Source organism: Eutrigla gurnardus, assembly GCF_963514095.1.
Source record: "Eutrigla gurnardus genome assembly, chromosome: 11".
Classification (NCBI taxonomy): domain Eukaryota; kingdom Metazoa; phylum Chordata; class Actinopteri; order Perciformes; family Triglidae; genus Eutrigla; species Eutrigla gurnardus.
Window position 1 is genome coordinate 2,257,238 of NC_139925.1, and position 26,065 is coordinate 2,283,302.

At 47.0% G+C, this 26,065-nt stretch overlaps 1 protein-coding gene across 2 annotated transcripts; it reads left to right on the top strand.

Annotated features, from left to right (window-relative positions):
• Window positions 1-12: 12 nt before the first annotated feature.
• Window positions 13-24,625, top strand: plekhh2 (pleckstrin homology domain containing, family H (with MyTH4 domain) member 2). 2 transcript variants are annotated; one of them, XM_084021408.1, is made up of 30 exons: window positions 13-153; window positions 2,663-2,797; window positions 9,039-9,101; window positions 9,337-9,486; window positions 9,722-9,805; window positions 9,877-9,958; window positions 10,033-10,218; window positions 10,395-11,236; window positions 11,802-11,877; window positions 11,953-12,047; window positions 12,498-12,651; window positions 12,732-12,868; window positions 12,958-13,071; window positions 13,149-13,235; window positions 13,735-13,893; window positions 13,975-14,055; window positions 15,427-15,606; window positions 15,721-15,829; window positions 16,221-16,333; window positions 16,413-16,592; window positions 17,394-17,491; window positions 18,850-19,027; window positions 19,315-19,470; window positions 19,561-19,658; window positions 20,149-20,290; window positions 20,432-20,568; window positions 20,715-20,844; window positions 21,334-21,420; window positions 21,761-21,892; window positions 22,039-24,625. In XM_084021408.1, exons 2-30 carry the CDS (start codon window positions 2,675-2,677, stop codon window positions 22,222-22,224), a joined length of 4,359 nt encoding a protein of 1,452 aa, XP_083877534.1. In that variant the 5' UTR covers window positions 13-153; window positions 2,663-2,674; the 3' UTR covers window positions 22,225-24,625. The 2 variants fall into 2 exon arrangements, with proteins under 2 accessions (XP_083877534.1, XP_083877535.1); XM_084021409.1 differs by having other exon boundaries at window positions 21,764-21,892.
• The last annotated feature ends 1,440 nt before the right edge of the window (window positions 24,626-26,065 follow it).

A 26,065-nucleotide genomic window follows, 5' to 3' on the forward strand; every position in this document is an offset into this window, starting at 1 on the left:
AATGAACTCGTTTGGACGTTTGGAGAGAAATTCCCCGTTTTTACGGTGAAATTAGGATTTTTTTTGTCCACCGGAAGAAGAAGCGTGTTGACGCGGGAGTCGACATGGCGTGAAGTCCCTGGTTTAGTTTCCATCCATCAGATATCCTCAAGGGTGAGTCGAGAAAGTGATAAAAGATTCCGTTTTTTGTTTATTGAATAGGAAACTGCGAAGAGTCGCTGGTTTTATATCCAACATCCAGAGATATATCCCCTAAAACTAACTCTATAAAGTTGTTTTTTGTCAACATTACATACCATAATATAACTGTGACATTAAGGAAACTAAACAGCTATGATCTGCTCTTTGTATTATTCATTTACGTCACCACAAACTGTTTAAAGCCAGAGTGGTTTTTATTATAAAGAATACGTTTTTTTATGCTTGAAAGAATACAAACTCCTTTAAATACAACATTATTGCCTCAACATTGAAGGTACTTTTGCTTGTTCCTGCCAGTAATGGCCTTTAATGGCTCACTGCTGCATCACCAGACCGAAGTCACAGGGAAGCCTCAGACAGCAGATGCTGATCCCTACTGTCTCCCACTTTTACTGGACAGGAAGTGAGACAGAGACAAAGAGAAACTCAGGGTTCAGAGGTTGAACCGTCTTTAATGAGCTCCACGCAACCCACACGATGTTTTCATTTCATCACCACTGTGGAATGATGCTCGGAGGAAAACACATAATAATAATAATAATAATAATAATAATAATAATAATAATAAGAAGAAGAATAATACGAATAATAGGACTAATATCCTCACTAAACATGTACTTACAAGGGAATACTGTCGCTCCATGAGGGAAATATAAAACCATATGATGGGAATATTTATGTGATTGTTATCAGTCTGTTAAATAAATAAAAATCTTGTATAATAAACTGGAGTATGACGGTGGAGTTACAGGGAATTCACTATAAAACGTAATTAGCATGTTTAAGATATGGGACGATATCTGATTTTATGGCGGTTAAATACTCAATAAGTTGATGGCGGTGAATTTCCATTATCGGGATAAACGTGGATATCGTCATGATTGACTTGAAAAAGCCAGTTTATAAAAATATATTGTTTATTATGCAGGGATACTTTATGATTTAGAATCTTCGTATTTAAGATCATTTGGTTGTTTTTCCCACTAAAACGAATGTCCTCTAAAAAAATCGATTTTCTAATCTGTGAGGTGATACAAATATGTATTCCTTATCTAAATGTGTGATTCCAGAAATGGTTTGCTGCCATTTTAAGAGTTTGAAGCAGATTTTGAAGTTTATCGGGATAATATCGTGACATGAAACGGCGAGCGGCGTGTTTTGAAGTCTTTGCAAACATTATATATCTATATAACGTGTGTGTTTGATGCTAGAAAGTCGTACTTCCTGTTGTTTTGTTGGTGGGATCGAGCCCCGCTCCGCTCCGTCAGTGTTCACCACAGCAAGCGGGACACAAATAATCCCGTGGAAACCGGTTTGTGTGCCGCGGCCGGTAATGAGAGGTTATTACTTGGCTTTCTATCTCCCCCGTCGCTCGCCCTCTCATCTCTCTCTCTCTGCATTTCACAGCATGTTTTCCAACGATGGAAACACATGATGCAATGAGCAGGGAGGGGCGTCGAGGTGGTGGGTTTGATTTCTGGTGGTCTGCTGGACTCCACCCGCAGTATCTCAGGTGCCGGCTGGTGGCAAAAACACACACACACACACACACACACACACACACACACACACACACACACCCTCTGTTTCTGGTTTTGTGTCTATTTTGTTGGTTTGACTTCTATTAAACATCCGATGTTTTCCATCTCATGCTGAGTGTCGTAAAGGTCGACTGGTTTCACACGATGAAGTTCACGTGAAGTTCTGGGGAAATGTTAAACACTAATGCAGACTTTTGGTGAATGTTTTGTTTCCATCTGAAAGAAGACTTTAAGGCAAAAGTGCATGAAAATAAAACCACATATCTCCTGAAGAAGCTACGACGGCGTATCAGGGCCAAAAAAAACAGAGAAGGGGGCAATAAAAGGGGATTTGCTACTTGATTACGATGCTAACAAGCAGCATCTATGCTAGCTAACTCCCCATGAATGTACATGTAAGTTTCTAATGAATCATCCCAACGCGTGACATCACCTCGTTAAGGTCCTTAGGGTGATGATGTTCATGCTTACTGTTGCTTTTATTTATATGAGGACAAACTGTCATCTTATGGGTGTTTATTGATCGGGCGGTTGGGCTAAGATGCTAGCGGTAGCTTTCACTTGTTGTCATAGACGATATATAAAACAACATCGGATGTTTGCACTTGCTATGACAACATGTGAACGCGTGTGTGAAGTATTAATTAGAAAAATACATTTCATGGGAAGATAGCTATGAATGTACGCATTTATTATTCTAGCTTCCAAGCATCCTTTTTCCTACAGTGGTCCCAATACGCCGTCATACTGCACAGTTCCCACAGGAAACATGTCATATCATCACGTTCTCTCACGGGGCTGGGAGGTTGGGATCTCTGGCAGCAGCTCGGCCTGTTTGACCGTGTGTGTGTGTGTGTGTGTGTGTGTGTGTGTGTGTGTGTGTGTGTGTGTGTGTGTGTGTGTGTGTGTGTTTTCCACAGTGTGGCGGAGGGATGGCGGAGGGCGAGGAGGCCATGAGCCAGGAGGACTGGAAGGAGAAGTGTCTGGTCCTGGAGGCGCTGCTCATGAAGTTCAGAGTGCAGATCATCAAGATCAGAGAACTCACCGCAGACAAGGTCGGTTCCCCGTAAAACGGCATCGTGTGAAATCTGTTGTGAGTAAAACGGTGAAAGACGGCAGTTTGTGATTGATGTGGTGCCAGTTAGTCGAACCGGAGACGTTGTATGATTCAGACGTGAAATGTACAAAACACATTTTTCCTTAATGAGCACTTGAATCAGAATCACAGAAGTGAAGCCAAGTTAGATCTGCATGCTCTCTGCTGGCCACCAGGGGGCGACTCCTCTCTGGTTGTATAGAAGTCTATGAGAAAATGGTCCTACTTCTCTCTGCTGGCCACCAGGGGGCGACTCCTCTCTGGTTGTATAGAAGTCTATGAGAAAATGGTCCTACTTCTCTCTGCTGGCCACCAGGGGGCGCCTCCTCTCTGGTTGTATAGAAGTCTATGAGAAAATGGTCCTACTTCTCTCTGCTGGCCACCAGGGGGCGACTCCTCTCTGGTTGTATAGAAGTCTATGAGAAAATGGTCCTACTTCTCTCTGCTGGCCACCAGGGGGCGACTCCTCTCTGGTTGTATAGAAGTCTATGAGAAAATGGTCCTACTTCTCTCTTGATGTATTATCTCAGTAAACATTGTAAACATGAGTTTATGGTCTCAATCTCTAGTTTGAAGTCTTCTTCAATCCAGCATGATGTTCATTTAGTACATTATGGTCCATTTAGAGTCCACCAGACCAGGAAGCAGGGGATGCTTTAGGGGGCGGGGCTTACCTGCTGATTGACAGGTTGCTGCCACGCTACCAATGCTAGTTAGCTACTAAGATGACTTTAACACTTAGCTGTAAAGTTGACCTTGAATCATGAAGCTAACTTTGTTAGCAGCTTCAACACCAGAACATGGATTCATCAGATCCACCTGTCGCTCCTCCACACTCCAAATATGGTCACTTCCTTCAGTATGTATCACATACTAAACTAAGTATTGAGTAAAATAGTCCTGAAAGGACTGAATGAAAACAGGAACAGTTTTGGGCATCGAACAATTATAGAGTCCAGGTCTACACCACCTCGCCGTCCTCATGAATCCAGGAGGACCTCCCCCTTTAAAACGGGGGACTCGTGGTGAGTCTGGTGGGCCCCGAGCAGGCCGTCCCTCCCAGTTTAGTACTACGGGGCCCGGCCCAAAAAAACTGCTCCGTGGCCTAGATCTGAAGCCGCTCTCCAGGGAGGCTGATTAGAGCTCTAATGTAAACAGCAGTCTGACCGCAGGGCTCCGCCACGCAATGCATGATGGGATTGACCCAGCTCGAAGTCAATTACAGAGTGTGGAGTGGAGCTCAGCTGGACGGAGTGGAGATCCGGCTCCACGGAGCTCATGTGAAAGTCTCCGCTGGGTATTTGTGGCGTCCGGCCTGATTGACGGGTTTGAATTTAACTTTTTTCCACTCGACGTCACGAAAACACGATTAAAACTCACTGAATATTGTTTTCAAGAAACCTTTCGCTCAATTAATGCTCAATCAAAATGTGTTCATGGTGAAAGTGGATATGATAGAATTATTATTGTTATGATAGAATATTTGGAAATCTACATAAATATTTTTAATGCTAAAATTATTGCTAAAGTTATTTAATAATGATAAACAATAAAATAAAAATGAGTACGTTGTGAGCCCACCCGGACTAGGCGGGACCCCGTTGGGTCCTGCAGCGGTCAGCGTTGGCGTGTACCTCCCAGCACTGGAGCGGCCGATGAGCGATGAGCTCATCACGTTAGCACGCGGCCTCGGCCCGGGCTTGTTGTTTTAAGGCTGCGCGGGGGCGCCGGCCTACGTCACCGCTAAACCCCCTCAGGCCTCAGTGTGGAGGCGTGTTCACGAGAGGAAGAGGACGGCTTCTTCATCATTCATCCAATCATCCATTCTGCTGCAGCGATTCCAGATCTGACAGGAGGTTTAATGAATGAGATTGTGTTTTCACATTTCTTCTAATATCTCTAAGACTCGTGGACTCAGCAAACGGCTTAATGGATGGAGAGAGGAGGAGAAAGAGGAAGGAGGAGGAGGAGGAGGAGGAGGAGGAGGAGAAAGAGGAAGGAGGAGGAGGAGGAGAGAGAAATCGAGGCATTGTGTAAAGATTGAGCTGCCCAGGGGAGGAAATACCCAGTTTAGTAAATAGTATACATGTGTACACGTGTGTGTGTGTGTGTGTGTGTGTGTGTGTGTGTGTGTGTGTGTGTGTGTGTGTGTGTGTGTGTGTGTGCAGCGATCAGGGAGGGACGCTGGTTTTGGCCCTCGGGGCCTCCAGCTGTAACAGTGGGCTACACAAGTCCTGGTGGAGACAAAGGGACAGTGTGTGTTCGAGGCTCCGCCCCCCGACTGATCGTTTCTATTCTCTCTCTTCCAAACTCGTCCTCATGAAGAATGAACCTATGGATGATGTCATGATGATGTCATGAACCCAGACCGGACAAATGTACAAATGTAGGAAGAGTGGTGATTTCAGCCTTGATGGAGGGAAGCCCCGCCTCCTTTCTGGCGCAAATAAACACAGATGATGATACATATATTCATATATATGTATATTTAATTTGCCTAGATCTGATCTGGAGTCCAACACAGTTGCTGTTCTCTTTCCTGTGTGTTTATAAGTGTGTGTGTCTTCCTTGTGTCTGTCCCAGTTAAGTCAATGGACATATTTCACACTAAAAACCCTGAACTGTAGTTTGGGAGCGTCGGCGAGGCCCGGCTGTGACTGTGTTTGTTGAACCTTTCGGGTCTTAAACCTGCGGGGTCGGCACGGTGAGCCTCGGCGTCCACACAGGGAGGCTTTGTGAGCTGGCTGGCTGTGGACGGAGCGGCCGGGTGGAGGAGGGTGGAGGAGGGTGGAGTTCTGGACGAGGTTGACCACAGAGCACCAGTTGTGGAATTCCAGGAATGGAAGTTTGGATGTGAGGAGGGGAGTTGGCTGCAGAGGTGACAGAGCGCTGAGGTTATACGGAGGCTGAGGGGGAGGGGCCTTCTAACGGAATAAACACGCCGTTAACGGCGAGATGATGTTTTCATCCCGACCACGAATCACACATGATGTTGGTTTAAGAGATAAAGCCAAGAGAGTCGTTGAGGTTATCTCTGGTCTCACACGTCCTTCATTATCTTCCTGTTGCCGTTGGTTACCGTACATCTTTTTTTTTTCAAAATAAGGTCCTGTGATGGCCCATCAAAAGGGGCGGGGCTTAGTCTCCCTATACACACTAGCTGCAGGCGTGTTCTCATATACAGGAGAATATCATCATCAGACGTGTGTTTTTGGGGGTTTATGTGTTATGTCTGGTGTGTGTGTGTGTGTGTGTGTGTGTGTGTGTGTGTGTCTCCGGCCTCCAGTACACCAGCCCTGTAATTAACATGCTATGCTGTGCCCGATGCTATAAGTGTCATTGAGGCGGTGTGGCGGCTCGGCTGCGGTCCGGTGGAGGATCTATATGCAGCGAGCTCATGTGACACATGTTCATCTTCTTCCTTCATGTCTGCTTTTGATCGAAGGAGAAGAAGATTTGGTGACAAATGTTTCTGTTTCATCAAAATAAATGCAGAAGAAAACCTTTTCTCTCTCGATGTGTGAATGGAAGCATTCGCCGCCACATTTAGCCCGCCGTTTAGCCCCCGCTGGAATGTTTCGGTGGCATCTCGGCACGCTGAACCGCCAACTCCGTCGCTCGGCTTCGCCGTCACCACAGACGGCGTGGGTTGAACCCGCCGCGGTTGAGGGCCAATCACACGGCACGTTAAATCGAGAGGCTGCTTGCGGTGATTGGCTGTCGCCGAAACCTACAAACAGGGATTTTATTCCTAGATCCAAAACACAAAAACACTCGAATGTGTGTTGATGAAGTGTTGATGCCAATTCTGATATATATATATATATATATATATATATATGTATATATATATATATGTATATATTAGCATATATTAGTATATACTGATTGTATCTGAGTGGCATGCTTATTTTATTGTTTTTTTATTCGACTCCTCTGTGCTGTTGGACACCAGGCTGTCAGGTTATTGTAAGTGACAGTGCCCTCTGCTGACCAAACTCTGTAATGACACCATTTCTGGACATTTCCAGCAGCACTTTTCATAATAGATTCTTCCAAAATTGCTGTTGGATATCTGCTTGTATACGATATACCTGTGATGGGCCGATATAAACGCAGACTATCGTGTCTGCAGAGTCCGATTCTCCAGAGTCCCGCTGAAATAATAAGGCTGCTTCGGGGCCTCGGCTCCACGCCGGTCCAGGGAACGCAGTGGAAACACTGAGCTGGTCTCTGGCAGGGTGTGGCTGCTGTTGGACCGAGCTGGGTCCAGGTCTTCTGCTGGTCTCTGGGACTGAACAGAAGCAGGGGAAAGCTGGAGCGCCGCCATGCCATGCAGCTCCCAGTCTGGTCGGGGAACATCAGAGGACTTTTACTTTTCTAAAACTGAGGAACAAGAAGACTTTAGGTGGAGGAATGCAAAAAATACTTTCTTTTTATGATATTAATTTGGTTCATTTCCAATCGGTCTTTCCTCTGGGGACCCTCTTTTTTAAAGTCACAAACCAGCACAATCCAATTAACAATATAAATAAATCACAAAAAGAGCAAATTTCAGCGTTAATGCATTTCTGTATCAACTTAGAGTAAAGTGATGATGTCACCAAGTACCTTATTAGCATAATATATGCCCCGCCCTCAAACAAAGGAGAGAAAAAAACTCTGGTATCTGGTTCAGGTGAGGGGGGGCGGGGCATTTCTGATGAACACACTGAGAGCAGATTGGGCTTTTTGGGAGGGAGGGGCGTAGTGAGGCGGAGCTGCTGCAGCACAGCCTGATGGGAAAAATAAAACGAAAGCATGTAAACGTGTTCCAGGAACCAGAGAAGGAGTCTCTAGACCCAGCAGAGGATCCAGACCTGCACTGTCACAGGAACAGGTAGCTGACAGAAACACCAACGATCAAACGGCCTGTGATTGGTGGACTTCATCTGCCTTTTCTGAGCTCCGTCCGAGTCTCTGGTCTGCCGGCCCAAGTTCCCCACAGGGATCGTAAAAAGTTCCCTCTCGCCTCGTCTAATTCGTATGTGCAGACGTGCACGTGTTAGCAAAATAAAGTATTCCGACCGCGGCGGTTGCAAAGTTGCTACGCAGAGAATTTCCACGACATTCTTTCCTCCGACGGCGTCTTCATCCACCGCTTTGAGACGAGGAATCTCAGAGGAATGTTGCTCATAAAGTCATCTCTCTCTCTCTCTCCCTCTCTCTCCTGGATTCCCTCGGGGGTTTTCATCCTCGTGCACGGCTAGAAGTGCACGTGTGACCTCTGGTCTTAACACACTGCTACCAGCTTCCACTGGTTCGGCTCTGATCTGAGGGCACAAAGAGCCGGTTGTACCTTTATAGGTGATCATCATCTTCATGTGTCGCAGCACAGAAACAGTACCGATGTTGTAAACAAATGGACCAAGTGCCCAAAAGAGAACTGGCAGCTTTGTCATGGCAACGCAGTGTGTGCTGCCTTTTATAGTTGGAAAAAAGGTGTAATGTGTTATTAACATTTTTATTTTCAGGGCTCTAAACTTCAGCAGAGCTGAAGGTTTCTGTGATTCTGTGTTCATACCAGCCTTACACCACTCCTGATACAAAGACCAGAGAGGAGGCGGGGCTTATCTTCACATAGACCCCAACCAGGTCTCCTCCACGTAGACCCCCAACCAGGACTCCTCCACGTAGACCCCCAACCAGGTCTCCTCCATCAGGGCTGAAATCACAGCTATTACTGCTTTTACATGTTGAAGTCTCAGATCCACCAGGAAACCAGACCCTGTCCTGTCTGGGTTCATGACATCATCATGACATCATCCAGAGGAGCTCGGTGGATTTCACCAAGCTGGATTCACTGGATCCAGCAGGACCCACGTGGGCTGGTTCACCACAGCTGGAGGACCCAGAATAAAGTATTGATCTGTGATTTAATATCAATAACCAGATGAAAAGGATGCTGAAATAACTCCATAATGATGGTGATCAGTAAAAAGTGCTGAGTCATGCTTTGTTAGGTCTGTCTGCAAGACCACAAGATAACTACTGTTAAAACGCTGGTTTTCTGAATGGAGTCTGGTTGATGGTGAAGTACTCGTCTCAAATCCGATGATACTATAGTTTGTGTGCTGGTATGATATGAACGTAGTCAGATATAAGGAGAGTGAAAATAATACGCTGAGATGAAATCAGAGATCGTGCTCTTCCTTTCCCAGATTCAACAGCTGGAGACGCAGGTGATCGATGCAGAGAAACGGGCCTTCACCGCCCAGCAGCAGGTAGGAATGTGTTCACCAGGGATATTTGCTATTCACAATATGAATCCGATAATTATCAAAATATACCTAAATCTCTTACAATGACACAAAAACTACTGGAATCACAGTACATGATGGTCCATTTAGAGTCCACCAGACCAGAAAGCAGGGGATGCTCTAGGGGGCGGGGCTTCCCTGCTGACTGACAGGTCTCTACCACATATATACAGTACTGGGTGTGTTGGTGTGATTTCAGGTCCAGTGGCTGGAGGAGAAGCTGAAAGCTCCAGACAGCCAGTCCGGGGACTCGGAGGTGCGTTTGTTCCAGCGGTGTCAGGAGCTGCAGGCGTTGGTGCAGGAGAAGGATGATGTCATCGGTCAGCTGGAGCAGCAGCTGGAGGAGCAGGTAACACACATGTAGAGCCAGTGGATGTGTTTTTCTTCTTCTTTAGAAGTTCAAAAGAACGTCAGACAGATATGGGATGCAGTTAAAGATACATACAACGTATTTGTTTAATACTACGTAAAAACGTTGGGTTTTTTTAGGATTTCCCATCATGCTCTCTGCTGTGAAATACCAGTCTCTCCCATGTCTTGGAAACCTCTCAACATGCTGTAATGTCCTCGTCCTCTTTCACCAGAAACAGATCCGACTTCAGGACGCCAAAACAGTGGAGGAGAAGGCGGCGAAGATCAAGGAATGGGTGATGCTGAAGTTGTCGGAGGTAAATGAAAGTCCTACTTCAGTGGGTGTCCACCTCTCATAGATCTGTGGTTGAAACCTGTTTGATTTCAGTTTGAGGTGGAGAACGCAGCATTAAGAGAAACCAACAAGCAGCAGGATTCTCAGATTGTGGAGTTAAAGAAACAAGTGCAGGGTGAGTTTTTATTCCGATATGTTTTTATGTCTGATAATAATATAAAATAACACTTTATTCCAACGTGTCCGCAGCCTTCGAGCAGAAGTGCGGCGGTGGACGCGGCGTCCTGTGCCGACCAGGTGAGGCTCAGCGTCTCAGCAGCCTGACGTTCGGCTGCTTCCAGGTGAGGGGGAAGAGCCCCCAGGTCCTCACGGGACCAGCACCCTGCCAGAGGACCCTCAGCACCCAGGGGGAGACCGCGGGCCGGGATAAATCCGGTGAGTCCCCACAGATTTCATAGTGTCATCGGAGGAAGTGTGTTCATGAGGTCGTATCACAGACTCAGGCCAAAGACCTGAACCAGGTCAGTTCAGGGTTCAAGGCCGTAGGGGGGACACTGGGATCAGGCCTTTGGTGATTTTATTGATATGTATTTTCATGTTTGCTCCGACAGAGAAGAGCAAGCAGACGGCCTCCTCAGGGACCAACGGTGAAGTCCAGAGACCAGATCAGACCGGGTGTCTGGGTCCTCCTCTGGACGATGACGGTGCCTCTGAAAGCCCGGGTGAGAGTGCACGTGGACCTGATCCCTCCTGCAGCGCAGCGTCGCAGGGCGAGGGAGGAGGAGGAGGAGGAGGAGGAGGAGGAGGAGGAGGAGGTCTGGAGTTCAGCCGCCCCAGCAGCGAGACCTACCTGACTGCTTCGGACGACAGCAGCTCTCTGTTTGACGATGACATGCAGCGCGCTGAGCGACCCGGTTTCAGTCTGCTGGAGTCTTCAGACGGGACGCTGGGGGGGTGTAAGGAGGAGGAGGAGGAGGAGGAGGAGGAGGCACACAGCAGGGCCAAGCTGGAGGACTCCACCTCCGAAGAGCTCAACAAACGTTTCCAGTCACAGAGACTGGACTCCTCCTCCTCCTCCAGCGAGCCCAGCCCGGTCATCACGCCGGCCCTCACCCCCAAACGCCCCAACCCCCCCCAGGACCCGCGGGACAACCCCGCCTCGCCCAAGCAGCCCCGGCTGCGGACCCCGGCGGGCTTCGGGCTGACCAACGTGTCCCTGGCGAAGAAACACCTGAGCCAGCCTCCGATCAGCACGGAGGCGACGCACGGACGGACGCGCAACGCCCTCAGCATGCTGCGCCCGCTCCGCCCGCAGGAAACGGACCTGGACCAGGAGCAGGAGGTCGGCATGGAGACGGGCGGGGACACGCCCCCCACGCCGGCGTCGCCAGAGAGGCCAGACAGCGAGAGCTCCGCCCCCCCGACGCCCCCGTTACACCGGCTGCCCTCCTGGGTGAGGATGGTTATGAAGTCTTCTCATCCATAACTCAGTATAGTTTCATTGTGGGCTACTGTTTGTGATGCTGGTGCTCACAGCGCCCCCTGCTGGTAAAGTGCACATTAAAGGGATAGTTCAGGTGTTTTTGAAGTGGGAGAGAGACCTTTCTAACGGGGAACTGATGCTGTTTGTATCCATGGATGCTCTCTTCAAAGCCACCAGACCCCATTGAGAAAATCAGTGATTTTACCTCACAGAACCGGGGGGTTGCTGGTTCTCGCTGCCTTTGTGCGCTGGTTCGTTGTGTCGTTGTGCAACTTTGGTGAATCCCAACCGACTAAAGTCACACAATAAGACAAACTCACTAACTGGTTGCAACAGCGGTAGACCAATAACCGGTGTGTTCTTCAATGGAGTCTGGTGACTTGAAGACAGCATAGATAACAGCTTCAGTCCGTAGGACATATAGAGTGTAGCTGTCTCATGGTGGTAAATGTAGAGTAAACAGCCCATAGATGACACAAGAGGTCAACATTACAGAATTAATATTTTACATGATAACTGTGTTTTTTCCCCACAGGAGAGTCGCATCTACGCGGTGGCTAAATCAGGAATCCGGCTGTCTGAGACGTCTTGTGCAGACTCGGCTAGTAAAGGTGAGACCGGTCTCCAGGTCTCCAGGTTTCAGCAGACCAACGAGACTTGACTGATCTGTGATCTGTTTGTTGCAGACTCCTCCCTCCAGTCGTCCTATCCCGCCTTCGTCATGTACACCTCCCTCATCTATAAGAACATGACGACCCCCGTTTACACCACCCTGAAGGGGGTAAGTGCAGCGGAACACAGCAGACAAAGGCAATGTTCATCAAAGTAAAATCCTAAAACAAGTTGAATTTCTTTGATAATTTATTTCTCAAAAATATTTGCCAATATTGGGAGGAAATAATTGAGGCTCTACGTGCAACAAATATTGAACTATTTCAATGTTTTACAGTCTCCGGTTTCCATAATTTCATGTTTTTAATGTTTCTTTTTGCAAACGGTTCATTTTTGGGTGAAATTGTATCTGAATCTACTAGAAACACACTACAGTAAAGGTAGGAAGCAGAAAAGCAGAATAGATTCTTTAATCCAGACATATGAACATGTGAATATTATAAATTTACCCTCCACGTGGTTGCTTCTCCTATTGGAGGCGTTGGTCACACACGGTGTGTTCAAGGCCGTCGGAGAGTTGAAAATCAGCTGCATTGACTTCTTCCTCCCCGTCTGGCAGAAAGCCACCCTGCTGAGCGCCAGCCCGGTCTCTGACGAGTCGTCCAGCTCCGAGGACTCGTCCAGCTCCGGGGAGGAGGACGGGTCCGTCTGCAGCTCCCAGACCTCCTCCAGCTCCCGCAAGGACGGCAGCCCAGGCAGCTCCCTCAAGAGAGGTACGCCGGAGACACGGGGGGAATTTTAATCTCTGTTTTGGATGAACAGCGCTTGTGTGATTTTATATTTGCTCCTCCAGCCGTGTCCATGTCATCGATGACATCAGAGAGCGACTACGCCATCCCTCCCGACGCCTACTCCACCGACACCGAGTGCTCTGAACCGGAGCAGAAACTCCCCAAGACCTGTTCATCAGCCAGCGACAATGGCAAGAGCGTGAGTCCACCACCAGGGGGCGACTCCTCTCTGATTGTATAGAAGTCTATGTTGTACTGACTTCATAAAGCACAAGTGTGTCTCCGTAGGAACCGATGGAGAAGTCGGGCTACCTGTTGAAGATGGTGAAGACCTGGAAGAAGACTTGGAAGAGACGCTGGTTCGTCCTCAAAGACGGAGAGCTGCTCTACTACAACTCACCCGTGGGTTTCACACTCGTCCTTTATTATCTCTGGTTTGAATCCTTCTGCCGCTGTAACAGTCGACTACTCTCCCACAGAGTGACGTCATCAGGAAACCTCAGGGTCAGATCGAGGTCAACGCCACCAGCAGCATCGCCCGCGGCGACGGGAAACAAGTCCTCCAGGTACGCCAGGTGTTACCTGGAAACGGTCCAGGACAGGAGGGGGATCAACCCTCAGGGCGAGTGATGTCAGCACCGCGTCATGAACCAAACATGAAAGTGTGAAAGGTCTAATAAGGTTGTAACTGAAGTATGTGAAGCAAGTTTCGGGTTGATACCACTGATTTCATAGATTTGGTGCTAAATGTACAAAATAACCACTCTACAATTGATCAAAAACCCTGCATTAAGACACCAAGACCTTGAGGAACACCGGCATAGAAGAAGTCAGACTGTAATTGGTCCCTAATAGTTTTGACATTTTCGTGATTGGATGGCGAACGTCCTCCTTGTCCATCTGTCTGGTGCAGACGCCCGTCCTTTGAACCGCTTCACTCTCTGGTTTGTGATTGTAAAGGCTCATGAGGCTGTGATTCTCCTAGGGGTCACTAGAGGTCACTTTTTCCCTGAAAAGAACACAAGCTCCCTTGAAAGCCTCCAATGTATGTGTGGTTGGCCGTAGGTGGTGACCGGGAAGCGGGTGTACTACCTGAAGGCCGACTCCCCCAACCTGCTGGACGAGTGGCTCCGGGTGCTGCAGAGCGTCCTCCGGGTGAAGGCTGCCAGTCCTCTGTTCACCCAGCCGGACATCCGGCCCGGCATGAAGGGGCTGCTCATCAAGGTGCAGCTCGCTCCAGAACCGACTGTAAAATCAGAATAACCGTTCACCAAACGTAACCGTGTTCCCTCTCGCTGGCGGCAGGTGAAGCACGGATACTCCAAGAGGGTTTGGTGCGCTCTGATCGGCAAGACCTTGTACTACTTCCGCAGCCAAGAGGACAAGGTGGGGCATTCATGTTAACGTTCATGTGTTCATACGTTCATGTGTTCATGTGTCCATGTGTCCATGTGTTCATTTGTTCATATGTTCATGTGTTCATACGTTCATGTGTTCATATGTTCATGTGTCCATGTGTTCATATGTCCATGTGTTCATGTGTTCATATGTTCATGTGTTCATGTGTTCATATGTTCATGTGTTCATGTGTCCATGTGTTCATGTGTCCATGTGTTCATATGTTCATGTGTCCATGTGTTCATATGTTCATGTGTTCATATGTTCATGTGTTCATGTGTTCATACGTTCATGTGTTCATATGTTCATGTGTCCATGTGTTCATATGTCCATGTGTTCATGTGTTCATATGTTCATGTGTTCATGTGTTCATATGTTCATGTGTTCATGTGTTCATGTGTTCATATGTCCATGTGTTCATGTGTTCATATGCTGATATGTTCATGTGTTCATATGCTCATGTGTTCATATGCTGATATGTTCATGTGTTCATATGTTCATGTGTTCATATGTTCATATGCTGATATGTTCATGTGTTCATATGTTCACGTGTTCATGTGTCCATATGTTCATATGTTCATGTTTTCATGTGTTCATGTTTTCATGTGTTCATATGTTCATGTGTTCATATGTTCATATGCTGACATGTTCATGTGTTCATATGTCCATGTGTTCATGTTTTCATGTGTTCATATGTTCATGTGTTCATATGTTCATATGTCCATGTGTTCATATTTTCATGTGTTCATATGTCCATGTGTTCATGTTTTTATGTGTTCATATGTCCATGTGTTCATATGTTCATATGTTCATGTTTTCATGTGTTCATGTTTTCATATGTTCATGTGTTCATGTGTTCATATGTTCATATGCTGACATGTTCATGTGTTCATATGTCCATGTGTTCATGTTTTCATGTGTTCATATGTTCATGTGTTCATATGTTCATATGTCCATGTGTTCATGTTTTCATGTGTTCATATGTCCATGTGTTCATGTTTTCATGTGTTCATATGTCCATGTGTTCATATGTTCATGTGTTCATGTTTTCATATGTTCATGTGTTCATATGTCCATGTGTTCATGTGTTCATATGTTCATATGCTGACATGTTCATGTGTTCATATGTCCATGTGTTCATGTTTTCATGTGTTCATATGTCCATGTGTTCATGTGTTCATGTTTTCATGTGTTCATATGTCCATGTGTTCATGTGTTCATGTTTTCATGTGTTCATATGTTCATGTGTTCATGTTTTCATGTGTTCATATGTTCATGTGTTCATGTGTTCATATGTTCATGTGTTCATGTGTTCATATGTTCATGTGTTCATGTTTTCATGTGTTCATGTGTTCCCAGTTCCCTCTGGGTCAGATCAAGCTGTGGGAGGCGGGGGTGGAGGAGGTGGACCGGTCCAGAGATTCAGACGATGACCTGAAGGCGAGTGGGCGGGGCTTACAGGCGTCACCGTTTACCATCGCCGTCCACCCACAAGAGCAAGGCCCGACCTACCTGCTCATCGAGTCTCGCCACGAGAAGGTCAGCAAATAATAATAATAACTTCATTTATGTTAAAAAAAAAAATTAGCATTTACCACTGGAGAATGTTTAAATGACTTCCTGCCTCTCTGGCGCCCCCCGGTGGTCCTGCAGGACTCGTGGCTGTACCACCTGTGTGTGGCGGCCGGCACTACGGTCGGGGAAGTCGGCACCGAGTTCGAACAGCTGCTGGGCAAACTCTTCCAGATGGACGGAGACCCAGGTACGACTTTCTATTTGTATGGAAGCCCATCTGTGCCGATAAAATGGAAAAATAACATTGTACTCTGAATAACTACGTCATTATTTTAAGATACTGACTCATTATGTTTTCATCATATTGGTGGAAATGGGCTTCCATAAACATGTGATTACATTAAAAAGAGTAGGTCAATCTGAATGAAACGTATCTGTGGAAACAATTCAAACATGTTTTAAAGAGAATGAATTTGTCCTGAATTATCATCATGAACCGAAGTTCTACGATACAAATCAGTGAATTCATTTGTTCTTTTTGATTTAACGTGTGGAGAAACGGAGCCTCCATATAGATGTAGTTTTTTCTTTTCCAACTTTATTCACACGGACTCTCCTAACGCCGCTGTGTTGTTCAGACTCTCAGCTGTGGAGACATCCCACGCTGTGTTTCAGTAAAGACGGCCTGTCGTCTCCTCTCAGCACGCTGCCCTCCCGAGCTCTGCAGACGGAGGCCGTCAAGCTCTTCAAGGTAACAGACACTCACGGACACACACTTTGAACCACGACCAGAGACTCGCCTTTAAGCTCCGCCCACGTCTCCCCCTCAGACCTGCCAGCTCTTCATCAACGTGGCCATCGACGCGCCGGCCATCGACTACCACGTGTCGCTGGCCCAGAGTGCTTTGCAGGTGTGCCTGGCTCACCCCGAGCTCCAGAACGAGTTCTTCTGCCAGCTCATCAAGCAGACACGGAGGAGGCAGCCGCACGGCCACCCGGGACCCCTGCAGGTCCGTGTCCTCGCCACACGGGGGCAGCAGCAGCACGCGTTGTTACAGCTGCCTTCAGGGTCCAGTGAAGGGATTTTTTTAAAGTACTTGGAGAGAAAATGTATTTATGGTCATCTCTCAGTACAGATACAAATATAATAAAATACATAGAAAATACAAAGAAAGTGCATCACCTAAACATAGTTTTTAGTTTATGTAACCCCTTTAAAAGGCAGCAGCACGCGTTAGTAAAGTTGCCTTCAGGGTCCACTGAGTGAAGGGATTTTTTTAAGTGCTTGGAGAGAAAAACAAACAGTTTTTTTTTTAAGTTTATTGTTTGTTTTTAATTGTTTTAATAATGTATTTATAGATGTTTTTTTTACTTTCATCAGACAAGACATACTGAATAACCTCTCAGTACAGGTATGTACACCAAGACAAGGAATGTTGCAGAAACACAGTCATAGTTTATGTAACCACTTTAAAAGGCGTAGAAACGTACGCCTGCGTTTAAAGACCAGAAACTGTCCTGCAGGTCACATGATCTCCTGAATGTCCAATAACCAGATGATCCAGAAACGCCAGCAGAGGGCAGGAAATGTAAAATTCCACAGTCAGACGTTGTGTTTATGTCTCAGACGAGAGAATGAGTCACAGCTCTTTGTATACCGCAACATGAATGAACTGTGTGTCGGATCGACGGGGCGAAGCCAAACTGGTTCCACACTGAAACCACTGCCTGTCTGTCTGTCTGCCTGTCTGTCTGTCTGTCTCACGGGTTGTTGTTATGCTGACTGTGTTGTTTGCGTGTGGTGTCCTCAGGGTTGGCAGTTTCTGGCCTTGTGTGTCGGACTGTTCCTGCCCCAGCATCCGGTGCTCTGGCTGCTGCAGGTTCACCTGAAACGCCACGGAGACTCCCGGTGAGAAACACCAGGAAACAACACGACATCAGCGCTGACAAAACACCACCAACAACACAATAAAAAACATAAATTATGTTAATTATATTAAGGAGCAGCCACAGAGCGCCACCAGGTGGCATCTTAGATTTTTTTCCAACTAGTGGAGGAAGTGACCATATTTGGACTGTGCCTGGGAGCACGATTATTTTTTTCTCATTAATCAAGTTGATCTTTAAAACCGTTCGGTAGTTTCCCAAGATGCAGTTTGTCCTGAGAAGCTGGAACCAGATCATATTTAATTCATTATTAATCGATTATTAGTTGATTAAAAAGACTCCCAAAGTAGAAGAACTGATTCTACTTCTTTACTCAAGTAAAAATGGAAAAGTGCTCTGAAATGTACTCAAAGAAGAAAGTAAAAGTATCCCTATGAAGGACATTTCTACTGGCTGTTTTTACATCGTCATATTCATAATATTAATCAATAATTCTTCTCACATGCATTCAAACTAAAGTAACGAGCCTGTTGTGAACATGTGAGGAGTAGTCTGCTCTACTGGACCACGTTAGAGTTCCCTGTGTCTTTATTTGAATATGATTTGGCTGCTCCCTTAACTGCTTCCACCACAGAAGAACTGAACCAACCTGAAATCAGATCCTCTAGCATCATCTACGACATGTACATGGTTGTAGTTTGGAAGTTTTATAGTGTGGAATTAGACACATTAAACACATTCAGGAGTATCAGGGCTACTCAGCTGATGTCAGTCAGCAGGTAAGCCCCGCCCCCTAAAGCATCCCCTGCTTTCTGGTCTGGTGGACTCTAAATGGACCATAATGTACTAAATGAACATCATGCTGGATTGAAGAAGACTTGAAACTAGAGATTGAGACCATAAACTCATGTTTACAATGTTTACTGAGATAATACATCAAGAGAGAAGTAGGACCATTTTCTCATAGACTTCTATACAACCAGAGAGGACTCGCCCCCTGGTGGCCAGCAGAGAGAAGTAGGACCATTTTCTCATAGACTTCTATACAACCAGAGAGGAGTCGCCCCCTGGTGGCCAGCAGAGAGAAGTAGGACCATTTTCTCATAGACTTCTATACAACCAGAGAGGAGTCGCCCCCTGGTGGCCAGCAGAGAGAAGTAGGACCATTTTCTCATAGACTTCTATACAACCAGAGAGGAGTCGCCCTCTGGTGGCCAGTAGAGAGAATGCAGCTTTAAGGCTGGAGGTTGTCGCCTGGTTAAGTAAAAAGAAAACCTTGATGGTATCATCAGGCTTTTTAGTTGTTTTTTAACAGATGTGTTGTAACTCAGCTCGACTCATACTGGAGAACTGACAGTCAGGATGTCTGTCCACTGACAGGACGGAGGTGGGGAAGTACGCCATCTACTGCCAGCGCTCCATGGAGCGGACCCAGCAGAAGGGCGAGAGGCAGGCCAGACCGTCCCGCATGGAGATCCTGTCCATCCTGCTGAGGAACCCCTATCACCACTCGCTGCCGTTCAGCGTCCCCGTCCACTTCCTCAACGGCACCTACCAGGTATCAGCTGACATCACAGCTGACATCACACCTGACATCACATCTACAGCCCGTTTTCTCTCCTCTTCTTTTCTTCATCATCTTATGTGTTTTTTTCCTCGTTTATTTGGGAAGGTGGTCCTTAAAGGGACACGTCACCGTCTGCATGAAGCTTTGTGTGTTAGAAACCCGGTAGTGTGTTTGAATGTTGAATGTCAAATATCTGGAAACACAATTCAAAGTTGAAATGTTTATTAGTTGGAGGGTATCTGGTCATGATCCTGGTCCATGACGGCGTTCCTGTTTAGGTGGTGAGCTTCGATGCTTCGACCACGGTGGACGAGTTCCAGTGTCGCCTCAACCAGGACACGGGCATCAGGAAACCGGGCCAGTCCGGCTTCAGCTTGTACACCGACGACCCCACCGGGCGAGAGCTGGAACACTGTCTGCAAGGAGGCATCAAGGTCCTCTTCTAGTCCTGCACGGATTCCTTTTCTAGGACAGGAAGTGTTTCTGAACGTCTCTTTATGCAACTCTGTCCTTTCTGCCTGCAGGTTTGTGACATCATCTCCAAATGGGAGCAAGCCTCGAAGGAGCAGCACACCGGCAAGTCTGAGAACACCAGGACGGTCCGCCTCACCTACAAGAACAGGTAGACTCACCCAGGTAGACCCACCCAGGTAGACCCATACAGGTAGAACCAGCCAGGTAGACCCACAAGCCCTCTGGTGGAAAACACTTTGAAGAGAACGTACTTTCTCCTTTTCTGGTTTAGACTTGTATTTCAGGTTCCCACTACAACATGTTTAGGTGCTCAATCTTTTTCCCATCAGGCTGTGCTGCAGCAGCTCTTCTGAGCCTCTGCCCCTCCCTCCCAAAAAGCCCAGTCTGCTTTCAGTGTGTCAGACATGCCCCGCCCCCTCACCAGAACCGGACGTCTTTAGAAGTCCAGGCGAAGGACATTTACCTTTGTCTTCTCCACGCTCAGCTCCTCTCTCACTAGCTTTGTTGGAGGGCGGGACTAATGGATATTATGCTAATTTTGATATCGGTTCAGAAATACAGCGAAATGTCTTTTTTTACTTGAATGCATCTCGTTTCTAATGATTTTAAATCTCTTCATCCATCTGGTCTCCTCTCAGGCTGTACTCCTCCCTCCAGGTCCGGGGGGAGTCGGAGAGGGAGAGGCTGCTGCTGGCCTACCAGACCAACGAGGCCATCGTAGCGGGACACTTCCCCGTCAACAAGGAGCTGGCTCTGGAGATGGCGGCCCTGCTGGCCCAGGTACTTTAAATGTCTACGTCCTGGCTTTACTGGCTGTGCTGCAGCAGCTCTGCTCAGCCTCACTATGCCCCTCCCTTCCAAAAAGCCCTGTCTGTTCTCAGTGTGTTCATCAGATTTTAAATAGTGACACCTTGTCCTCAGGTGGAGTTCGGGGACTTCGAGCGTCCCTTCTCTGCTCCTGGACCAGCCCAGACCAAGTCCAACCAAACCCTGAAACAGGTCCTGGACAGACTCTACCCCAAACATTATCGCAAGACCACGTCCGAGGACCAGCTCAGGTACGCGTGCAACGTCAATTTCTCCAGTCGGCTGCATGTTCGTGCGTTAACTTAGTTATGATGTCATAAAGCCTAGCTTTCCATCACAGGAACTATTGTGAAATCTGGTGGGTTGTTGTTGTTGATTGGCTGATGTTCTGTTTCAGACAGCTGCTGCAGCGCCTGTCGGCCCGCTGGGCCTCGCTGAGGGGGCGGAGCTCCTCAGACTGCGTCAGGATCTACCTGACCGTCGCCAGGAAGTGGCCTTTCTTTGGTGCCAAACTGTTTGAAGCAGAGGTAAGAGTGTGTGTGCGTGTGTGTGTGTGTGTGTGTGTGTGTCTTCGTCAGCCCAGTGATACAGTGGATATAAAAAATGTACATGTACACTCAATGTCATGTTCAAACAAAAATGCTGAATAGATAATAATTTGTAATACCAAATTAGTAAACAGCTTCTGTATAGAGAAAATAAGGAAGTGAGAAAACCTACTTCCTGTTCTCCTACTTCTCTCTTGAGTAAATGATGGTCCATTTAGAATCCATTATGATGTTCATTTAGTACATTATGGTCCATTTAGAGTCCACCAGACCAGAAAGCAGGGGATGCTTTAGGGGGCGGGGCTTACCTGCTGATTGACAGCTCACTACCACGCTACCAATGCTAGTTAGCTACTAAGATGACTTTAACACTTAGCTGTAAAGTTGACCTTGAATCATGAAGCTAACTTTGTTAGCAGCTTCACACCAGAATCCAATCTGATCTAATTTAAGTAACTGTGTTTTCAGTCCATCCCTCCCTCTCCGGAGAAGAGCGCTCGCGTCTGGCTGGCGGTGCACGAAGACGGCGTCGCCGTTCTGGAGCACAACTCTGTCGTAAGCATCTCCGGCGTTGAACCTTGACACAGCGGTCCACACGCGACTTCTAAGTGGAACAGTGGAGCGTGAAAAGCTGAGCAAAAGCAGTGATTTATTCAAGAAGCTAATGTGTATCCAGTTTCTTTAATATAACATGTATAATATAGCTCAGTTAATTACCTATGACTCTATATATATATATATATATATACACATATATAGTATGCAATACAGACAGTCGAAGCCTTCAAGAAAAAGGCCTAAAGTCTCTTCTTTTTCAAAAAGCTTCTACATATACATAATAATAATAATAATATACATTTAGTATTATTATTAACACAAACATCTGTGTGTCCAGAAGCCGCTGGCGTCGCACGCCTACAAGCACCTGATGACGTTCGGAGGCTGCAAGCAGGACTTCATGCTGGTGGTCGGTCCGAGCAAAGACAAACCTACGGAGAAACACCTGTTTGCTATGGACGCCTCCAAGGTGAGTGAGAGGGCAGCTACAATGTTAGCTTAGCATAGCTCCAGGCTCCATTCAGAAAACAAGCATTTTAAAAAGTTTTTTTTTTTTCATTAAAACAGTTAGAAGGTTGATTGTTTTGCCGTCTCTTCGCTGCGTTGCATCCACAGATCCGGGAGATCACCTTCCTCATCTCCGGTTACATCAACAGCGCTCATCAGCAGAAGGCCGCCGCCCACCACCTCTCCGCCCCGGCCCTGATGGTGGCCCAGCCCATCAGCCTGAAGAGCAAAGAGCTGAGGAGCAAATCCCCCCCAGCGCTGGGACGGCCCAGCAAGACCCCCACGCTGCTGTGATCGAGGACCAGCCAGCAAGACCCCCACGCTGCTGTGATCAAGGACCAGCAAGACCCCCACAATGCTGTGATCGAGGCCCAGCCAGCAAGACCCCCACGCTGCTGTGATCGAGGACCAGCAAGACCCCCATGCTGCTGTGATCAAGGCCCAGCAAGACCCCCACACTGCTGTGATCAAGGCCCAGCAAGACCCCCACACTGCTGTGATCAAGGACCAGCAAGACCCCCACACCGCTGTGATCAAGGCCCAGCCAGCAAGACCCCCACGCTGCTGTGATCGAGGCCCAGCAAGACCCCCACACTGCTGTGATCGAGACCCAGCCAGCAAGACCCCCACGCTGCTGTGATCAAGGCCCAGCAAGACCCCCACACTGCTGTGATCAAGGCCCAGCAAGACCCCCACACCGCTGTGATCAAGGCCCAGCCAGCAAGACCCCCACACTGCTGTGATCAAGGCCCAGCAAGACCCCCACACTGCTGTGATCGAGGCCCAGCCAGCAAGACCCCAACACTGCTGTGATCGAGGCCCAGCAAGACCCCCACACTGCTGTGATCAAGGCCCAGCAAGACCCCCACACTGCTGTGATCGAGGCCCAGCAAGACCCCCACACTGCTGTGATCAAGGCCCAGCAAGACCCCCACGCTGCTGTGATCGAGGCCCAGCCAGCAAGACCCCCACGCTGCTGTGATCAAGGCCCAGCAAGACCCCCACACTGCTGTGATCAAGGCCCAGCAAGACCCCCACACTGCTGTGATCGAGGCCCAGCCAGCAAGACCCCCACGCTGCTGTGATCGAGGCCCAGCCAGCAAGACCCCCACGCTGCTGTGATCGAGGCCCAGCAAGACCCCCACACTGCTGTGATCAAGGCCCAGGCAGCAAGACCCCCACGCTGCTGTGATCAAGGCCCAGGCAGCAAGACCCCCACGCTGCTGTGATCAAGGCCCAGCAAGACCCCAACGCTGCTGTGATCGAGGACTCCACCGAAACCTCCCTGAGAAAAAAAACAGCACAGAGCTGCCTTTTTGTTTAACTTTGAAAGTGAAGGATTTTTCGTTTACAGCCTCATCAGTCTGATCTGGGTCCCGTCTCCCTAGACCACGACCCCCCAGACGAGCCACCTCTGCTCATCTGATCTGGTATCATTTCATACGCTGACGATGCAGCGTCTTACTGACGTCGTCACACAGTTTTAGTGAGTTTAACGCGACTTGTGAAACTGGAGTCTTTTGCTAAACATCCGTTGAGGACCTTTGTTCTTTCTTTTGTTGCCCCCTGATGAATGTGTTGCTCTTCACTCCAAAGAGGAGGACTCAACAGTATTTATGGACAGGCTGAGATAGATCTCCTCCTGTAAGGATAACCTTTGAAGTCCATTTCTGAACTTTCTGCCTTGTGAAGGAAGAAGCCTGTTTTATGTAAATGTGTCTGTCCAGCAGGAAGTACGACCCTCATGGTGTCAGATATCGTGTAACGAAGGAGCAGAATCACAACGATGTGAGTGATGAGCGGCGTGTCGGGGGGAGGAAGCCGACCTGGACTCTGGCTGCTAGTTACTGAGTAGCCAGCAGGGCGGTGAAACTTTAATCAGGCACAAATAAATAACTCTGAGCCTTTGTGGTGAGAACTGTAGAGAGAGGTCACATGACATCTGTTAGAGAAGATGAAGATGAGGAAGAGGAAGTGGCAAATGTTGACAGGATCAAAGAGAATTACTGTGTTCTGTTTGTGATGGAATGTCTTTTTAGTCAGTATTAAATATATAATTAAAGAAACATTCTGAATAAATCAATCAATTAGGCATTACATATAAAAATAAATGGAAATAGAAATAAATATGGATTTATTTCATAATGCTACATTTATTTCTTTTTATATCAGTGTCTCATATTTAAAAGATTCAGACCAAAGTGGCAGCACGGCTGGCAGTCACGCCTACCCAGCATGCCTTGCAGGGGAGAGACCTGCCTCTACTCTGCCTCTGATTGGCTACCTGCTGCCTAAATGCCAATGTTAGCCTAGCTATGATGCTAACCAGTGCTGCTGCATTGTGGAATAAAAGTTCAGTGAAAATAAATATTTATTTCTGTTTACATGTATTCATATATTGTTGTTTATTTCAGGGGTTATTTTCTTTATTTTACTTATTTAATATAGTCTGAAATGACATTCCATAACATGAAGGTGTTTTAAAGAAGGTGGATCAGATATAGTAACCCATGGAATCCAAAGAAACTGGAAAACAGGATGTTTTTTAAATGTTAAGGTACTTTTCAAACAGCTGTTTTCCCTCCAGTATTATATATTCAGCCTGTATGAGTCAGGTATTATATTTATTTGTCATATAAATGAATCATCCTTCTTCATTATTGTCTGATGCTATGAATAAACTAAACTACATGAACCCCGTGAAGCCACTCATTCTTTCCTGCTTCCTCCGGTTTCTGCCGCCAACAAAGTGGCGTCCGGAGCTGCGTCCTGATTGGTTGGAATCAAACTGACGTGTTGATACCTGTGAAAGCTCCTCGACACACCTCATTCCTGTAGTCTCTCACAGAGAGAGAGAGAGAGGGGGGGAGGGGGAGGATATATGATACCAGCCTGTCTGAACTAGTTAGAAACATGCTTTTGTCCTTGTGTTGCTATGGAGACCAAAAGGGGGAGGGAAGGGGGGGGCCCACAGGGAGAACAACAAGGCGAGGCAACAGCACTCGGGGCATAAATAGAGGAACATTGATGCTAACTGGCTAATAAAGCGTGTCACCGAAACTTTGGACAACAGAGAAGAAAAGGCAGGAAGTCTGTCCTTTCAAAGTAAAAGTTCAACATCTAAAGAGTTCACAGTCAGGGAGATCTCCTTCATCGGGACTTTGTTGTGATACAAAGGTTAGACAGGGACGGCCTTCAGCCGGAGCCCCGCCCCCAAACACTGAACCCCGTCGTCATGTTGTGACATGCATTTCATTTTTTTAACTTATAGTTTCAAAGATATTTATCCCCGCTGCGACAAAAACAACAGTTTGTTGTGCAACGAGTTCCCTCCTCCAGTCTGAGAGGAGTTGTGATTAAGCCCCTTTAACCCAGCGTGTGTGTGTGTGTGTGTGTGTGTGTGTGTGTGTGTGTGTGTGTGTGTGTGTGTGTGTGTGTGAGTATGCGTGTGTGTGTGTGTGTGTGTGTGTGTGTGTGTGTGTGTGTGTGTGTGTGTGTGTGTGTGTGTGTGCGTGTGTGTGTGTGTGTGTGTGAATGAGCCAGAACCTGATGGACGGGTGGAACAGTTTCAGAGATGTGGCCGCCTCCCTCCAGCGATCACCCACACGAGAGAGGGAGCTCGAACACATCTCAGTGTATTTATATACAATAATAATACTTTACTTTTACGCAGAGGTGGGAAGCAACAAAGTACTTCTACTTATGTTTCTGACAACTCCTTTTTTAAAACAAATATCTGTACTAGTTCTAGCCAGTAGAAATGTGTTTCATATGGATACTTTGTTACTTTGAGTACATTTCACCTTTACTTGAGTAAAGAGGTAGAATCAGTACTTCTACTTTCACCAGTCTATCTGTACTTCTACTTTAATCTACTTTTACAAGCATATAACATGATACAATAAAGACCTTTCACATATAATAATCCTGAGAATGAACAGAACTAAAATATGAATATATAGTGAGTATTAAAACTAAACGTATGAAAACTAAGGATTTATATATATATATATATATATATACACACACACACACACACAAAGAGATTATAAATACAATACAACCCCCAGTTTGTGAACGGACTACTTTTAAACTCTATGATTGGGATTATTTATGTGTCTGTCCGTTCTACGGC

Excerpts from the sequence above, each read along its gene's own strand:
- plekhh2 (XM_084021408.1), top strand. The coding sequence starts at position 2,675 with ATGGCGGAGGGCGAGGAGGCCATGAGCCAGGAGGACTGGAAGGAGAAG. Across the intron at positions 11,878-11,952 it reads TGCAGACTCGGCTAGTAAAG|ACTCCTCCCTCCAGTCGTCC; the intron begins GTGAGACCGGTC and ends TGTTTGTTGCAG. Across the intron at positions 15,830-16,220 it reads CCAGATGGACGGAGACCCAG|ACTCTCAGCTGTGGAGACAT; the intron begins GTACGACTTTCT and ends TGTGTTGTTCAG.